Raw genomic sequence first — 14085 nt, 5'->3', positions numbered from 1 at the left:
TACTACTTCCTACAGACAAATACTGTCTCCTCAGCATAAAATCTGTTGTTGCTGTTTGGCACAGACCAACGATCAAACAAAATTAGAGAATCACAGAATTGTTGATGTTGGAAAGGTCCTCTTGAGGTCATCTTGTCCAAATCCCCTGTTCAAGCCAGGTCAGCTAGAGCAGACTGTCTAGGACCATGTCCAGTCAGGCTTTAAAATCTCCACAGACTGAGTCTCCACAATTGCTCTGGCAACTTATTCCTGTGTTTGACAACCCTCTCAGCAAAAAAAAATGTTTTCTTGTGCTCAGATAGAATTTCATGTGTTTTAATTTGTGCCCATTGCCTCTTGTCCCACTGGTGGGCACTACTGCAAAAAGTCTGGCTCCTTCATCTTCATTCTTTCCCATTAGGTATTTGTACACATTGATGAGATCCCACCGAGCCTCCTCTTCTCCAGGCTGAACACTCCCAGTCTCTCTTAATATCAAAGAGACTCCAGGCCCTTAATCATCTTTGCGGCACTGTGCTGGACTCATCCTAGTAAGTCTGTCTGTCTCTTGTACTGGGGAGCCCAGGATGCAGCCTCACCAGTGCTGAGTAGAATAGGACACCTGCCTCAACGGCTGGCAATGCTCCGCCTGATGCACCCCAGGACACTGTTTAGCCTTTTTTGCATGAGGGCACATTGCTGGCTCTTGGTCTACCAGGTCTCCAAAGTCCTTCTCAGCAAAGCTGCTTTCCAGCCAGTTGGCCCCCAGCATGTACTGGTGCACAGGGCTATTCCTCCCCAGATGCAAGACTGAGCATTTCCCTTCGCTGAACTTCATGAGATTCCTGTCAGCCTACTTCTTTAGCCTGCTAAACACTAGGCATCGCAGCTTTCAGGTTTGGTTTCATAGAATCATAGAATGGTTTGGGTTGGAAGGGACCTCAAAGATCATCTAGTTCCAACACCCCTGCTGCGGGCAGGGACACCCTCCACTAGACCACGTTGCCCAAAGCCTCATCCAACCTGGTCTTAAATGCTTCCAGGGATGGGGCCTCCACAACCTCTCTGGGCAACCTGTGCCAGTGCCTCACCACCCTCACAGTAATTTCTTTCTAACATCTAATCTAAATCGACCCTCCTTCAGCTTAAACCCTTTACCCCTTGTCCTGTCACTACACTCCCTGATAAACAGTCCCTCTCCATCTTTCCTGTAGGCCCCCTTCAGAAACTGGAAAGCCACAATTAGATCTCCCCAGAGCCTTCTTTTCTCCAGGCTGAACAACCCCAACTCTCTCAGCCTGTCCTCATAGGAGAGGTGCTCCAGCCCTCTGATCAGCTTCGTGGCCTCCTCTGGACTCTCTCCAACAGCTCCATGTCTCTCCTGTACTGGGGCCCCCAGAGCTGGACGCAGTACTCCAGGTGGGGTCTCACCAGAGCTCGGTTGGCTTTCTGGGCTGCAAGCGCACACTGCCGGCTCATGTCGAGCTTCCCATCAATCAGTACCCCCAAGTCCTTCTCCTTAGGGCTGAGTACTGGTTTTGTTGTTTCATATTAGCACGTTAAGGTAAACAAGTAGAAATCACTGATTTACCATAACTTTTGCAGAAACTGCATAGCACTTGATCTTCACTAAGAATTTACCTCACTCCTTGGCACGCTTTTTCCCCTGGAAAAAACCCAATCATTGTTTCTACTTTCCATCCCCCACAGAATTTGACATGAAGTTGCTAAAATAAAAGGTTCTGGTGTCAAATTAGTCAGGTTCCCGCTTATTAAGTAAGCTTTATGGGTACATCTTCTTATTTGTAGAGGAGAACAAGTTAACTAAATCTTTCTAACCAAACTGTTAATGTGCTATTCCACATATTTTGATCTTCTCATATTAAAGTCACTTCTCACTGTACAGAAGATCCATTTATAGAGTAGTAGCATATTGTTTTCCTGGAATATGTTTTAAGGACTTATTATATGGTAACTGCTGTTTCACTCTTTTAGTTTACATAGCTCTGAAATAACATGTGTACAATCTAAACTTCTCTGGGGTTTTTGTGGGTTTGGTTTGGTTTTTTTTAACAGCCATCCTTTTGATGAAGCATATTCTCAAAGAGGCACACTCCCAAAGGCCCTGATTCAGGAGCTCACCCGGGCTGTGGTGTTATGGGAGTAACACCCATCACTGAGGAAACAACCTGCTCTTCAAAAGAACATATATTAAGGTCATTGACTAAACAAACAAACAAAAAAACCCCAGAAATAAACAAAGAGTCCAATAACCTATTTCCTTTGTTTACTCCATTACAGGATAAAAAAAAAAAAAAAGTTACCATTTTCTGATCATAGACAACCAGTTCTATAGACATGACTTCTTACAAAAAAGGACAAATGTCCATTCATTACCCTCATCACACTCTGCTACGCAGGCCTCTGCTCTACAAGAGACAGCACAATTCAGATCGACATTGCTGAAACCTTGAGAAAGTCCTAAACTAGCAGGTAGTGCCGTTATTTAAGAATGACAGATGATTCTCTATGGTTAAAGAAAATTGCTGAGCACTACACTTCAAAAACCTCTGCTAAAGTTGGATGGAGCAAAAGTGTCTCCCCATTAGGAAACAGCCACAACATTTACGTGCTTTCTGCAAAATGCTTTGCTTCTTTATACAGGCCACCAAGAAATTTGAGCCTTCCTATATTTCACCACACTGCATTACAAGCCGGCAGATACACATAAAAGTGACTGGAAAGTCAATGACAGGAAGATCTGTGACTTTTCTAGATTCAAAATTATAAGCAGCTACTGGTAATTCTGAATCCCTCACTGCTGTGTTTCCAAAAATCAAACCAGACTATTACAGAGTATCTTAAGAAACCAGAAGGTCCTTTACCAGTCATATGGTCTCTCTACTTTCCCTCTTTTCCCGACCCCTTTCCACACACCACTCCGGTAACAGTATCTATATTGAGAAGGAACACCATGTTATTTCTAGATTTTGCAAACTGACAATTTACAATACATTTTCTAATCTTTTGATTTTGTTCACTGATGGGAGAAGGGGAATCCTCTGTTTTATTTGTGTCCTTTCTGGCGGAGAAATAATAATAAAAAAGAACAGCTCTTTGAGAAGCTTGTGTCAGCTTCATTGTCAGGAAAAAGGTCACTGCATTCCTATTCATGATGACCTACAACTGTACCCATTTAAAGACTTCATTATGCTATATTAGAAGGACTTCTTTCTCAGAGGTTTTAATTCAGTTTCATTGTAAGAAGAACAAAACATGCAAGCATCAGAATATGGTGTTAAGACTAGTAAAAACTGATGATTTTAACTACCAGCAGCCTTATTCCATTTGCCATCCACTCTTAAGATGACACGCGTGAAATATGATTTCCAGAACCATGAAAAACAAAATATGAAACTTTAACGTGCCTCTCTAAACTCCAAAATAATAAAATCTAGCATACCTACACAAAATGATTGCAATCTCTCAAAAAAATGCAAGTTGCAACATCTTAAGATGAGTAATTGGTTTAACCCTCATCTCCCTAGACTACTATTAAATGACTATTATAGAAGTAAACTTGGAAAGAAGTTTTAATTAAGAATGCTCAGGAAATAAACTTTTAAATCATCTACGCGTTTCATACAGATTTAACTCTACACTAAGATCACCAAGCATACATATTTAGTTACAGGGTTTGATGGACCAAGTACATGAACTGGTTCATGATATAATACGACCTAGCTTTCCACAGCTGGCAAATTTCTTAAGCTAAACAGGTTGAATATTTTTAGTGACCCATCTCCATTGATTACTGTTGAACAACCCTCTGGATTAAAGCTGGCCAGACCTGAGAAAGCAGATTTTTGGCACAGATATCTGAATTTGATTTTCACAAAGCAAATCAATACTTGGAAATGGCAGGTCTTAAAAAAAAAAAAACACCTGGGTGTTCTAAGAAATGGAGCTTGCTGTGCTGTGTCTCATACTTCAAAGTCATTGACTACAGCTCAGCTGCAAAAGGAAGGCCACGTTCTTTCCACTGAGATTGCATGATCGCCTACTGCCCCTTAAGACGTGATGGGGCTATGAGCTTCGAGGAATTAATGTGTTGGCACCAACCTGACCCAAATTCCAAGCAGACAGCTAACACAATATAAATGCCCTCTTCAGCTGCATAAGCTAATCCTTATTAGTCTCGTTTTCCAGTATTATCAACCACTTTATATTTTTTTCATTCTAGAGATCATTTTGTTAAATAGACAAGAAGATCCATAGGCATATTTTACTCACCACAATATAAAGCACCTCAGCAAAACATGCAAGATGTATTACTACTACATCTATGTATTTCCCCATTACTGGAAAGCAAATGAAAGTGATTCTAAACCTCGTCACTCATGGAGGGGCACATAGATTTCTTTGTAAATGCTACTCTTCAAAATAGGTCTCAGCCTGGTTTTATTCCTACTTGTCTCTGAATGTAAGAGCACCCAAAGAAATTCCCACCTATGAGATTTTTTCCCCTCCAGAAAAAATATTCAGAATCTTTGAGCAGACTGAACCATCCTTACCATATGCCAGCACCCCCACACTTCATGTCCCAGTCAAGACTCTTATCTCCTATCCACTGGGAACAGAGTACAAGCAGAGAAGTATATGCTGTAAGGAGAAATTGTGGGATTAAAAACAACTGGTCTTTTGGCCTTTGAGAAAAATAAAAATGAAATCTCTTCTGCCAACAGCACAAAGTAAAGGTTCCTTCTGAAGAACAACACAGGAATATCCTGAATGGTAATAACCTAGCTTTAGATAAAGCATGTTTTAGCATCGAAGGTGGCACACGTGCTACTACACGATATCTGATGCTTGCTGCAGATCCTGCATAATAACCATTATATGCCTCATTAGTTCACAGAATGTTTTGGTATTTGTAGCACTAAGTAAGAGACTATTTAAAATACATTTTAAGGCAGATAGAGTATATTAAAATAATCAAAGAAATATATTCTTAAATCAGTTCTTAATTCTTACTTCATTTTGAGTCTGGCTAGATAATATGTTATCAAATTTCAGACCAAGTCCCCAAGTACACAGGCAGCTTTCTAGTTTAGCATCATACCATTACTCAGGACAGCATTGGGAATCCACTGGAACTTTAATAAAAACAAAACATGGTATCAGTATTGAAAATATAGTAGTATGCTACATACCAAAACTTACATTAATATAAAGCTTATGAATCAAGCATTGCAAGTTAAAGAAATGTCAGAACTAAGTCTTCCTTTTAATCCTCAATTCACCCCATCTTGTATGTGCATTATGACAGACTGATTACATGATGACACAGTATTTTTTCCAAGCAACACTGCCTTGCTGTTTGTATTCATAACGAATAGGATGCCAACACTCAGAGAATGAAGCAGGACAATGCTTAATGAGGCTGCTAGCTGCAGAACCTGGTTTTGCTTGTTGCAGGTGCCAGATTTACAGTGAACACAAGAAAAGGGAAAAGACAACCTAGTGACTGAGGCTCCCAAATGTCACCTTAGAGAATTAAATTACCCCATGACTCTGTCCCACAGCTTCTACTTGATTCTAGACAATCAGCTATTCCACATTTACTAAGCTGGTAACTATTCCTCAGTCTTTCTCCATGCGGACAGTTTGAAACAGCAGGGGTCTTGTACCAAGGAACTCAACTTCAATCAGCATCAAAGAGATTAAATTCCAGTACCTAACCCTCCAGGTCATAGGTATCAAAATGAAACTGGGCATCCAAAAGGAAATTTTTAGCATCAGTATCTATAAAACCCGTAAGATTAGAATATCAGTATAAGGAGATGAAAAAAAATATTTTTTTTTTGTAATGTAGTCAGACATTACTGTTTGTGAGAAAACAAACAACACTGAAATAAATCTGGGTTTTAACTGCAAGTGAAAAAGGGGACACAAGAAATACATTTTGAACAACATGGACAACAAAGCGTATCGTAGCTGTTCATTTGGTAAACAGGGTATATATATCCTATGTTCCAAATGCTGTACATAATACCTTATTTTTTAAAGTATTTATATTTAAAAAACACCACAAAAAATCACCTTAAAATCCACTTGGACCACCAAAGCAAACAATTTTAATAGCCTCATCTGTTATCCTGAAGGGGTCATCTTCAGAGATATAGCCACCAAACTTTCAAATCTCTGAATGTAAAAGCATTTTCAAGCTCTGAATTGATTATTATCAGGTTTTCCAGAACAGTCATTCAACAAGGGACACCCATCCACCTAGTCTAAAGTCCTAGCTTGGGGGGGGCGGGGTGAGTGATTCTGATTTGTTTTTAAAGCATGGGATGAAAATGCCAGCGAAACAAGAAAGTTTTCTTCCTTAATCTTATTTTAGGAAATACATGAGCAATTTTTGCAGAAGTTTCCCAGAGAAAGATAGCGTGTGGAGTGAGACAGACAGCGCCCGGAAAATTCCAGCCCAAATGGTTAAAGCTGCTAGTCAGCAGGGGCTGAAAACAGAATCTTCCATTTTAAAGTGACCTGACTCCCTCCAACACATACAATAAAAAACAGTGAGGTAGTAACTTACACATTCTCACATGTATCTTCTCAGGTATAACAAACATTTCCACAGTCACAACTGCAACTTCACATGAACACCACTGACTTCTAGTTGGTGGGGAAAAAAAGCAGAAGTATCATTCAGACAAATACACTGTTTTCATGCATACAATATTAGGGGTGAGGGGGGGAAGACTAAACAATTGAAACAACAAAAAACCACTAATGGAATACTTTGAATTATTCCAATATCTTCTCAAGGTCTCCATGAGGCATCAGGCAGCTTTCCTTCTGCAGTAGTCCATAAACCTGAAATTGTAATCTCCCTTAGCGCCATCATATTTTCACATTTTTTTCATCCTCCTTTCATTTCACCAATTTCTTACTCTAAAATTTCACCCACTACCCACAAGTCTGTGTCCAATTTAAATAATACAGGAACTACTACAAATTTTATCTAGCTCTTCTAGATCACCTGCAGGCAGGTCAGATAAGCACTTTTAGTGGCTTGGGGCACACAGACACATTCACAATTCAGGGTACCATAATGCACTGGTTCCAAACTTATGTGAGCTTCTATAAGAAGAGTAACACTTTATGTACAATTTTCTATCATCATGTACATCAAATTCTTTACACTCCTGTTAGTGGTAGGAAACAGGTTATCATTCTCCTATGGTAATTCCTATAAAAACAACACAAAACTAAAACAGAAACTGAAGTGGAAAAAAAAAAATCAAGGGTCATTTTGCTTTCCTTTTTCCTTCTCTCACTGCCACATAGCCCTAGATAGACTTTTAGTCCATGTGAGTTACTACTGCTTACTATGTAGCTCTAATACCTAGCAGACAAAGCTATACCTTGATTTCTATGCATTTTATCATATGCTTAACCTTCATTATTTAAAGAAAAATACATTTGAATTCCATATTAGATTAGGAGGTCTAGTTCCATTCTATTTAGAAACATATTTGAATGACTGCTAAGCTGTGGAAAGACCATACAAAATTCCATTAATTTCCTCCTCAGATTTTCTGAAACTATTCCTAGCAATGTTCCGAATATTAAACGTTAAGCATATTTCATATTTACTTTGGAAAGTTTTCATCCTTATTTGCTTTTCAGCATGCCAACAATTTTTCTCCTGTCCACATCATTGCCTTGATTCACATTGCTGTCTTCTGTTCTTCAATACTCTACTTTTCAAGCATTTTGAGACTTTCAGCACTGCTACTCTCATATTCACATGCAACGTTGAAGAAAAATACAGACTCAGAAGTCCACAAATTATCTTCAGATTACTTGTAAGTATTTTGCTATAATACTATTTTTACTAGGCCTTCCTTATAATGCAGAAGTTAGAGCAGGAAGAAGAAAAACAAACAAACAAAAAAAAACAGATAGAAGACTTTCTAAAATCTTTACTTTGAACAACATTGTATTATATATGCATCATTCTGGATTGCCAGCAATTACAAAATGTCTTTGAAGTTAACAATATGCTTTTTTTTTTTTTAACCAAAATCATATATAAAAAGACACAATTTAAAAAGATGAGGTTGTACAAACATTTTAACTTAAGGAAATTTGTTAGTCTTTGCCTTGGAAGCTAAAGGTATGAGAGCGAGCCCTGATTTCTAAAATAGTGCATTCAGATTATCTGACCCAAAAAGAAACTGAAGGAAGAAAAGCTGCAAACATGCCAGTAAGTTCCTTCCCAAAATTTAATCTCATAATGTTTCCTTAATAGGTTCTCAAAAGTGTGACTGGATAATAGAAGTGATATCTTTATGATTTTGTGAATAATGGGTTTTATTAGCATTAAGTTAAAGCAAACAGCCAGAACAATACATATGCAACTTCTAGTACACACAATATAAAGAATGTAAATTATAACCTCTGTAAAACAAAAGAAAAGGTACTGAAAAAACCAGCACAGTGGTTATGGACTATTTCATCCCCGATAACAGGCTGGGTTCTGTGTTTAGAGAACAGTTGTTGTTTGCTCACTTAAACTGAAATAGGGTGAAATACATAATCAAGTATAAAGAAAAAGTTAATGGAGTTACATGGACTCTATGAGAACAACCTCTAGATTAGTAAGAAAAAAAAAAAAGATCACCTAGTAAAAGGGATTACAAGTGGGCTCAGGTTTCAGTTTTTAGTGGTGAGGGACAACGGGAGAAATTACCCAGGATTTTTGTAACAATTTGTTTAATAATACACCACTTTCATAACAGAAGTGTTTTACACTTGCACAATGTTAATAACTTTATTATACATGGAAGCCTGTAATAGGCTGATTACACAATAAGACTGCAAACAACCACTGGTACTTTCCTGACACCAGAAAAGTACGTAAGACTGAAACATCACCAAGAGTACATAAAAAACCATCAGCATAAACATCACCAAAATTACATTAAAAAACTAATCAAAAAATACATTTGCAAAAAAGTGGTTCAGAGCAGTGCCACTGCCTTTCAGCAGCTTTGAATGGCCACCAGTATTTCTAGCAGGTTTCCGTGGCTCCACAGGCATTAATCAGGATTCACATATAATAAATAATGTACCACAAAATATACATAAAGTAAGGCAATAATTCCAAAGAAAAGTTCTGTTGATACTAACAAGCCACTCAAGTTCTACTTTTGTAGTTGATGTCATCACCAGAAGCCTTTGATGGAATTGCAGCCTTAGGCCCTAAAAGCCTGCGATGATGAACTGCTGCAAACCCCTACATCCATAGAGAGCTTCAGGGACACCACTGGTGCACTGCTGGGCACAGGGGTCCACGTCAGCCGATCCTGATGCAGGACAGGGGCCTTAGTATGTACAATTGGGAGTATATTATTTCTTATCGTACATGGAAACCTTGACATAATTCTAAAACATGTGTGGGTGTTTACTGTTCATAATCTGATGTCGTAAGACATCAGAAAGTACATAAGATATGCACTTTCTGGAATGTAAATCTTTTTAAATGCTCGCTATTAAGTTGAGGTGAGAGAGAGGGAGTGTGTAGGGAAGAAGGGGAAGAAAAGGTGTAAATTAAGGCGGGGAAAAACACCCAAGATCAAGTCCAGAATAACTGGGAGCACAACAAAAGAGAGGGAACCTTATACACTAAAAGAATGTTGAAAAGGGGAAGAGCAAGAGATCAATTTTTTTTGAACCATGTATAATAAATAATGTATCCCAAAAGCATATCTGGATTATGACTGTAGTTTCAAGTTGGGGTTCTAGTGACATGAACCAGACTCACACGTTTTGTTCTCACGGTTTGTGTCAACAGAATCTCTTCATGGAATTACAGTCTTACACAGGAGTTCTGGGGACATTATTGTTTATATTAAAGCTACCATTCTGGGCTCTTAGTATAGACCCAAGAATATTTGCTCCACCTGCCTGGAATGAGCATCACCTGGAAGAACAGGAGTACTTTAAAAACAACAAGATTTAGGTAGCAAAATTCTTTCAGATCGGCCCAGACGTAAGAGACAGCAATTTGAAATGTCATAGATCCCTTCCTCAAAAAGCTGAGATATATTTCTCACTATCTGTAAATTGGAAGTTCCAATACACTAGTGGTGCATAGAATTCCCATGCTTCGTTACACTTTCCTGAGAGTAAAGCAATTAGAATAAACCTCAGTCCTAGGAACAAAGTTAATTTTTTGCATTTTAAACTTTTGGGCTATTCCCTGACAATCTATATAATGTAAATTTGATTGCTAAACACTGTCACTTGAACAAAAACACTATTTTAATCTATTGATTTTTTGATTAAAAACCGTAATAAACAGATCTAAAAAAATCACGCTAACAAAATAAACTAAATATGAAAAGTTGCATTGAAAGGGCATGTTACATTATTCTTAATAGGACCGTGTAGAAACATTCCAATGGCAGTGTTGTCAAAGTAAAACAAAATTACATTAAGAAGACCCCACAGCCTGATCACAGTCAGGACCTTACCTGTAACTCTGGCTGGTTGGGGTTTTTACTCGCGTACTACATGGCTCACTTACATCAGACATCATATTTGTATACCCTGAGAAATCTGACACTGAAGTCCTTACTCTATGGTCCACTTCTCCATTAGAGTTAGTGATAAAAGTCATTGGCACCCTGCTGCCCGACTTAAACTGAGAACCAAACGCTTGTGCAAAGTTCTCGATCTGGTAGGTTGCTCTAGGCTCTATGTCCTTCTGAGGATCTATCTGGCTAGTTAACTCCTGAGACGGGATCTGAAAGCTCGTTGAGGATTCTAAGTTTTTCTGTTCCTTCTGGCCAGTCAGTTTTTGAGATGTTGACTGGTAGTTAGATGAAGTCTCTAAGTTTTTCTGCGGATCAATGAGATCATCCAGCTCTTGAGAAGGAGTCAACTGTTGATGCGTAGCCTCCAAAGCAGACAAATAAAAGCCTGGCTGAGATCCAAGCAACATCCCAAACGGAGGTTTTGGCAACGCAGTTGGCAATACTGAGGTAACGGATTGGCTGAAGCCACACTCAAGTGGAGATGTAGTGTATATCTGTTTGTCTTGAAAGAGAGTGTGGTTGTGGAGAGTTGAAGACAAGCTAACAAACTGGAAACTGGGTCCAAAAGCAAAACCAGTGCTATTGGTTGTTCTTTCAAAGGCTTGTTGGAGGTATTTGGAGTATTCTTGCAACATGCTTGCCTTATCATTTGAAACTGTTTGAGAGTTTGGGCTCAAGTTTTCTTCCTGAACCAGCTCTGAATGTTCTCCTGAGGTGTGCAAGTCCACACGCTGTTCAGTTATACTGAATGGATCTTCTTTCTGGCCTTCTGATTTGTGAGAGTACTGGTCCAAAAGGCTCTGTAAGACTTCATCAGGAATCCCAGACTTGTCGTGGCAAGACTTTATTTCATTATTTAAAGATGCTGAATCAATAAGAGATAATGGAGCTTCGTTATCCATAACACTAACACCTGCAGACTGGATGACGGACTGCTGGGAAGTCATGTGTCCGACATTAATTGAAAAGGCACTGTTACTGCTTGCAGTTTGCAAGTATCTTCTTTTCTTTGAAAACTGCATGGCATCATCATAATTGCTACTTATTTGACTTGGTTTACCACCTGTACTTTGGAGAAGGCCAATAGTTTCTACACCAGTACTGGCTACTAGGCCTAGAGAGCCACTCTGTTTCCCAGACAGTGGTTTTTGCCCCAAAATATCTGGCAGTGGTGATACAAAATTAAGGTAATTTTTGTCTGCCTGTTTTCTGCTTCCTTTTTTCAGGACCAATTTTGGCACTTTTTTCTGAAGTTCTTCTACACCCGTGCCAACTAGCCCACCACTGGAAGACACAATAGGAATATCAACTGCATAATTTGGCATGGCCACATTACTTGTAACTTGAGATTCAGTTACTTTGCTGCTACACTTATTTCCTTTGTTTTCAGTGGATATAGTTTTTGTTTTACTTTTTCTCCTTGAGGAACTTGTATTTCCCTGAGACAACGCAGCCAAGTTACCCATGTTATTTGATGATCCAGGCTCCATTCCAGCACCTGCTTTACCTATGGCTTCACCGCATGTTCTTCTGTGCTTCAACAGTCTATCAGTCCTGGAAAAATACTGCTGACAAGTGTCACATTTATATGGCTTTTCTCCACTATGCGTCCTCTTGTGTCTTTCCATGTGGTACTTCTGGATGAACTTCATACTACACTGGTCGCACCCAAAAGGCTTCTCCCTACTGTGGATCTTCTCGTGCCTCTGCAGTAAGTACTTCTGGATGAAGCCCATGCTGCACTGGCTGCACTGGAAAGGCCTCTCCCCCGTGTGAATGAGCACATGTCTGCGCAAGTGATAGGAGCTCCTGAAGGCAGCGCTGCAGTGTTCGCAGACGTGAGGTTTCTGACTGGGGGACGCAATGGCACCTTCCCCATCTCCCACCAGGGGGGGTTTGGATGAGGCGCTTGGCTTCCGCTTGGCTTTGATTCCCTGAGTTTCTGGCTTTGGCCTCTTAGCCTTCTTGACCTGGGCATCATGCTTTGGCTCACCCGAGCTCCCAGGGGCGCCCTCGCCTCTGCCACTCAGTAACAGGTCTCGGTGGGGATGCTGGTGCAGGTGGTGAAGAAGGCTAAGGTCCTGAATCACGCTCTGGCCGGTTCCTTCCCCACTGCTGCTCCCCAGGCCGGGGGTCCTCTCCTCCCCTGCTCCCCCAAAGAGCCCTCCGTAGTGGTGATGGTGCTGTGGCTGCTGCTGCTCCTCCTCCTCCTGCTCGCTGGGTTTCTCTTGCTTGATGCTCACTAGGGACTGCAGAAAGCCCCAGGGGCTCCTCTGCGAGGAGGAGGGAGCGGAGGGGAAAGCCCCCGCCGGCTCCTTCTTGAAAGTCATGTCCTGAGGGGGAGGAGGCGCCGGGGGCTCGGCCGTCGCCGTGGAGGAAGCGGCGGCGGAGGCCGGAGGTAACACGCACTGCGGGGGGTGCTGGGCCGCCGGGGGGGGCGCGGCCGCCCGGGTAAAGCTGGTGACCGGGGGCAGGCGGTGGTTGAACATAACCATGCCGGGGGGGAAGGTGGGCTCCATAGCCGCCGCCCTCTTGCTGCCACCGCCGCCGAGGAAGCCGCTGCCGAGTTTCATCCCCCGGGAAGGCGGGCCGGAGAGGAGGCGCGGCCCAGAGGGGCTGCGGGACCCGCCGCCCGCCCGCCGGACACCGCTCGCTGCCTCGCTGGCGGGCGCCCGCTCAGCGGCTGGCTCCCGCGACGGCCCGGCAGCCGCCGCCCGGGCGCATCGCCGCCACCCCCACCCGCGCCGACGGGCGGCCCCCGGCCCGGGCTGCACTTACGGCTCCCGCCGCCGCCGCCGCCTCCAGTTAAAAATAACGCCGCGTCCGCTCCACAATGGAATTAGCAGCCCCTGTGCCCCGCACTGCACATGCGCGGCGCGCGGCACGCTGGGTACGGCCCGGCCGGCCGGGCAGCCAGCAGGCGGGCAGCGCGCAGGCGCGACGGGCCCCCGCCCGCCGCCACCGTCGCCGCCGCGCTCGGATGGGGCGGGGAGAAGGGGGGGGCTGCGGTGCCATGTTGGTGGGCGCCGCCGCAGAAGGCCTGGTCCTCGGGCCGCGTTCCGGAGAGTCCTCCGCCGCGTCCGCCCGGAGGCGTTGACCCGGACCGCCCGGAGGCCCGGTCCCGGCTCCCGCGGGCTGCCGGCCCCGCCGCCGCACGGGCAGGGCGGGAGCCCCGGGGCCCGAGCAGCGCCCAGCGCCGTCTCCGGGGGAGGAGAGACGGTGGCGAACACGCCGCTTTAGACTTGCCGCCGCGTTACTAAGAATAGCGCAAGCGACATCCTTCCTGCCATCAAAGCGTGGCTGTTTCCGCGAGTGGTGGTAGCCGACCGGTAACGTGCGGTACCGGCCGCCAGCCGCGCGGGGCGGACGCCTGCCAGCTAACGGGACCGGGCAAACGCCGCCCTGTAATTAAAATCACAGGTGCGGCCTCACGTGCGTAAGGTGATTGCCCAACCGAAGTATATACACAGCACCTGGAACGGGCAGCGGCTGTAGG

General features: G+C 42.9%; 1 protein-coding gene across 1 annotated transcript; it reads right to left on the bottom strand.

The window, feature by feature from the left end:
• Window positions 1-7945: 7945 nt before the first annotated feature.
• On the bottom strand, window positions 7946-13462 carry ZNF281 (zinc finger protein 281). The gene has a single exon (XM_010309376.2). The coding sequence runs from the start codon at window positions 13160-13162 to the stop codon at window positions 10523-10525; it is 2640 nt and encodes an 879-aa protein (XP_010307678.2). The 5' UTR covers window positions 13163-13462; the 3' UTR covers window positions 7946-10522.
• Between the last annotated feature and the right edge of the window lie 623 nt (window positions 13463-14085).

Source organism: Balearica regulorum, chromosome 8 (assembly GCF_011004875.1).
Source record: "Balearica regulorum gibbericeps isolate bBalReg1 chromosome 8, bBalReg1.pri, whole genome shotgun sequence".
NCBI classification, from domain to species: domain Eukaryota; kingdom Metazoa; phylum Chordata; class Aves; order Gruiformes; family Gruidae; genus Balearica; species Balearica regulorum.
Note: the sequence above shows the minus strand (reverse complement) of the source record. Positions and strands in the feature narration are given on the sequence as shown.

What these genes read in the sequence shown, in the direction of transcription:
- ZNF281 (XM_010309376.2), bottom strand. Translation starts at nt 13,162, where the DNA reads ATGAAACTCGGCAGCGGCTTCCTCGGCGGCGGTGGCAGCAAGAGGGCG.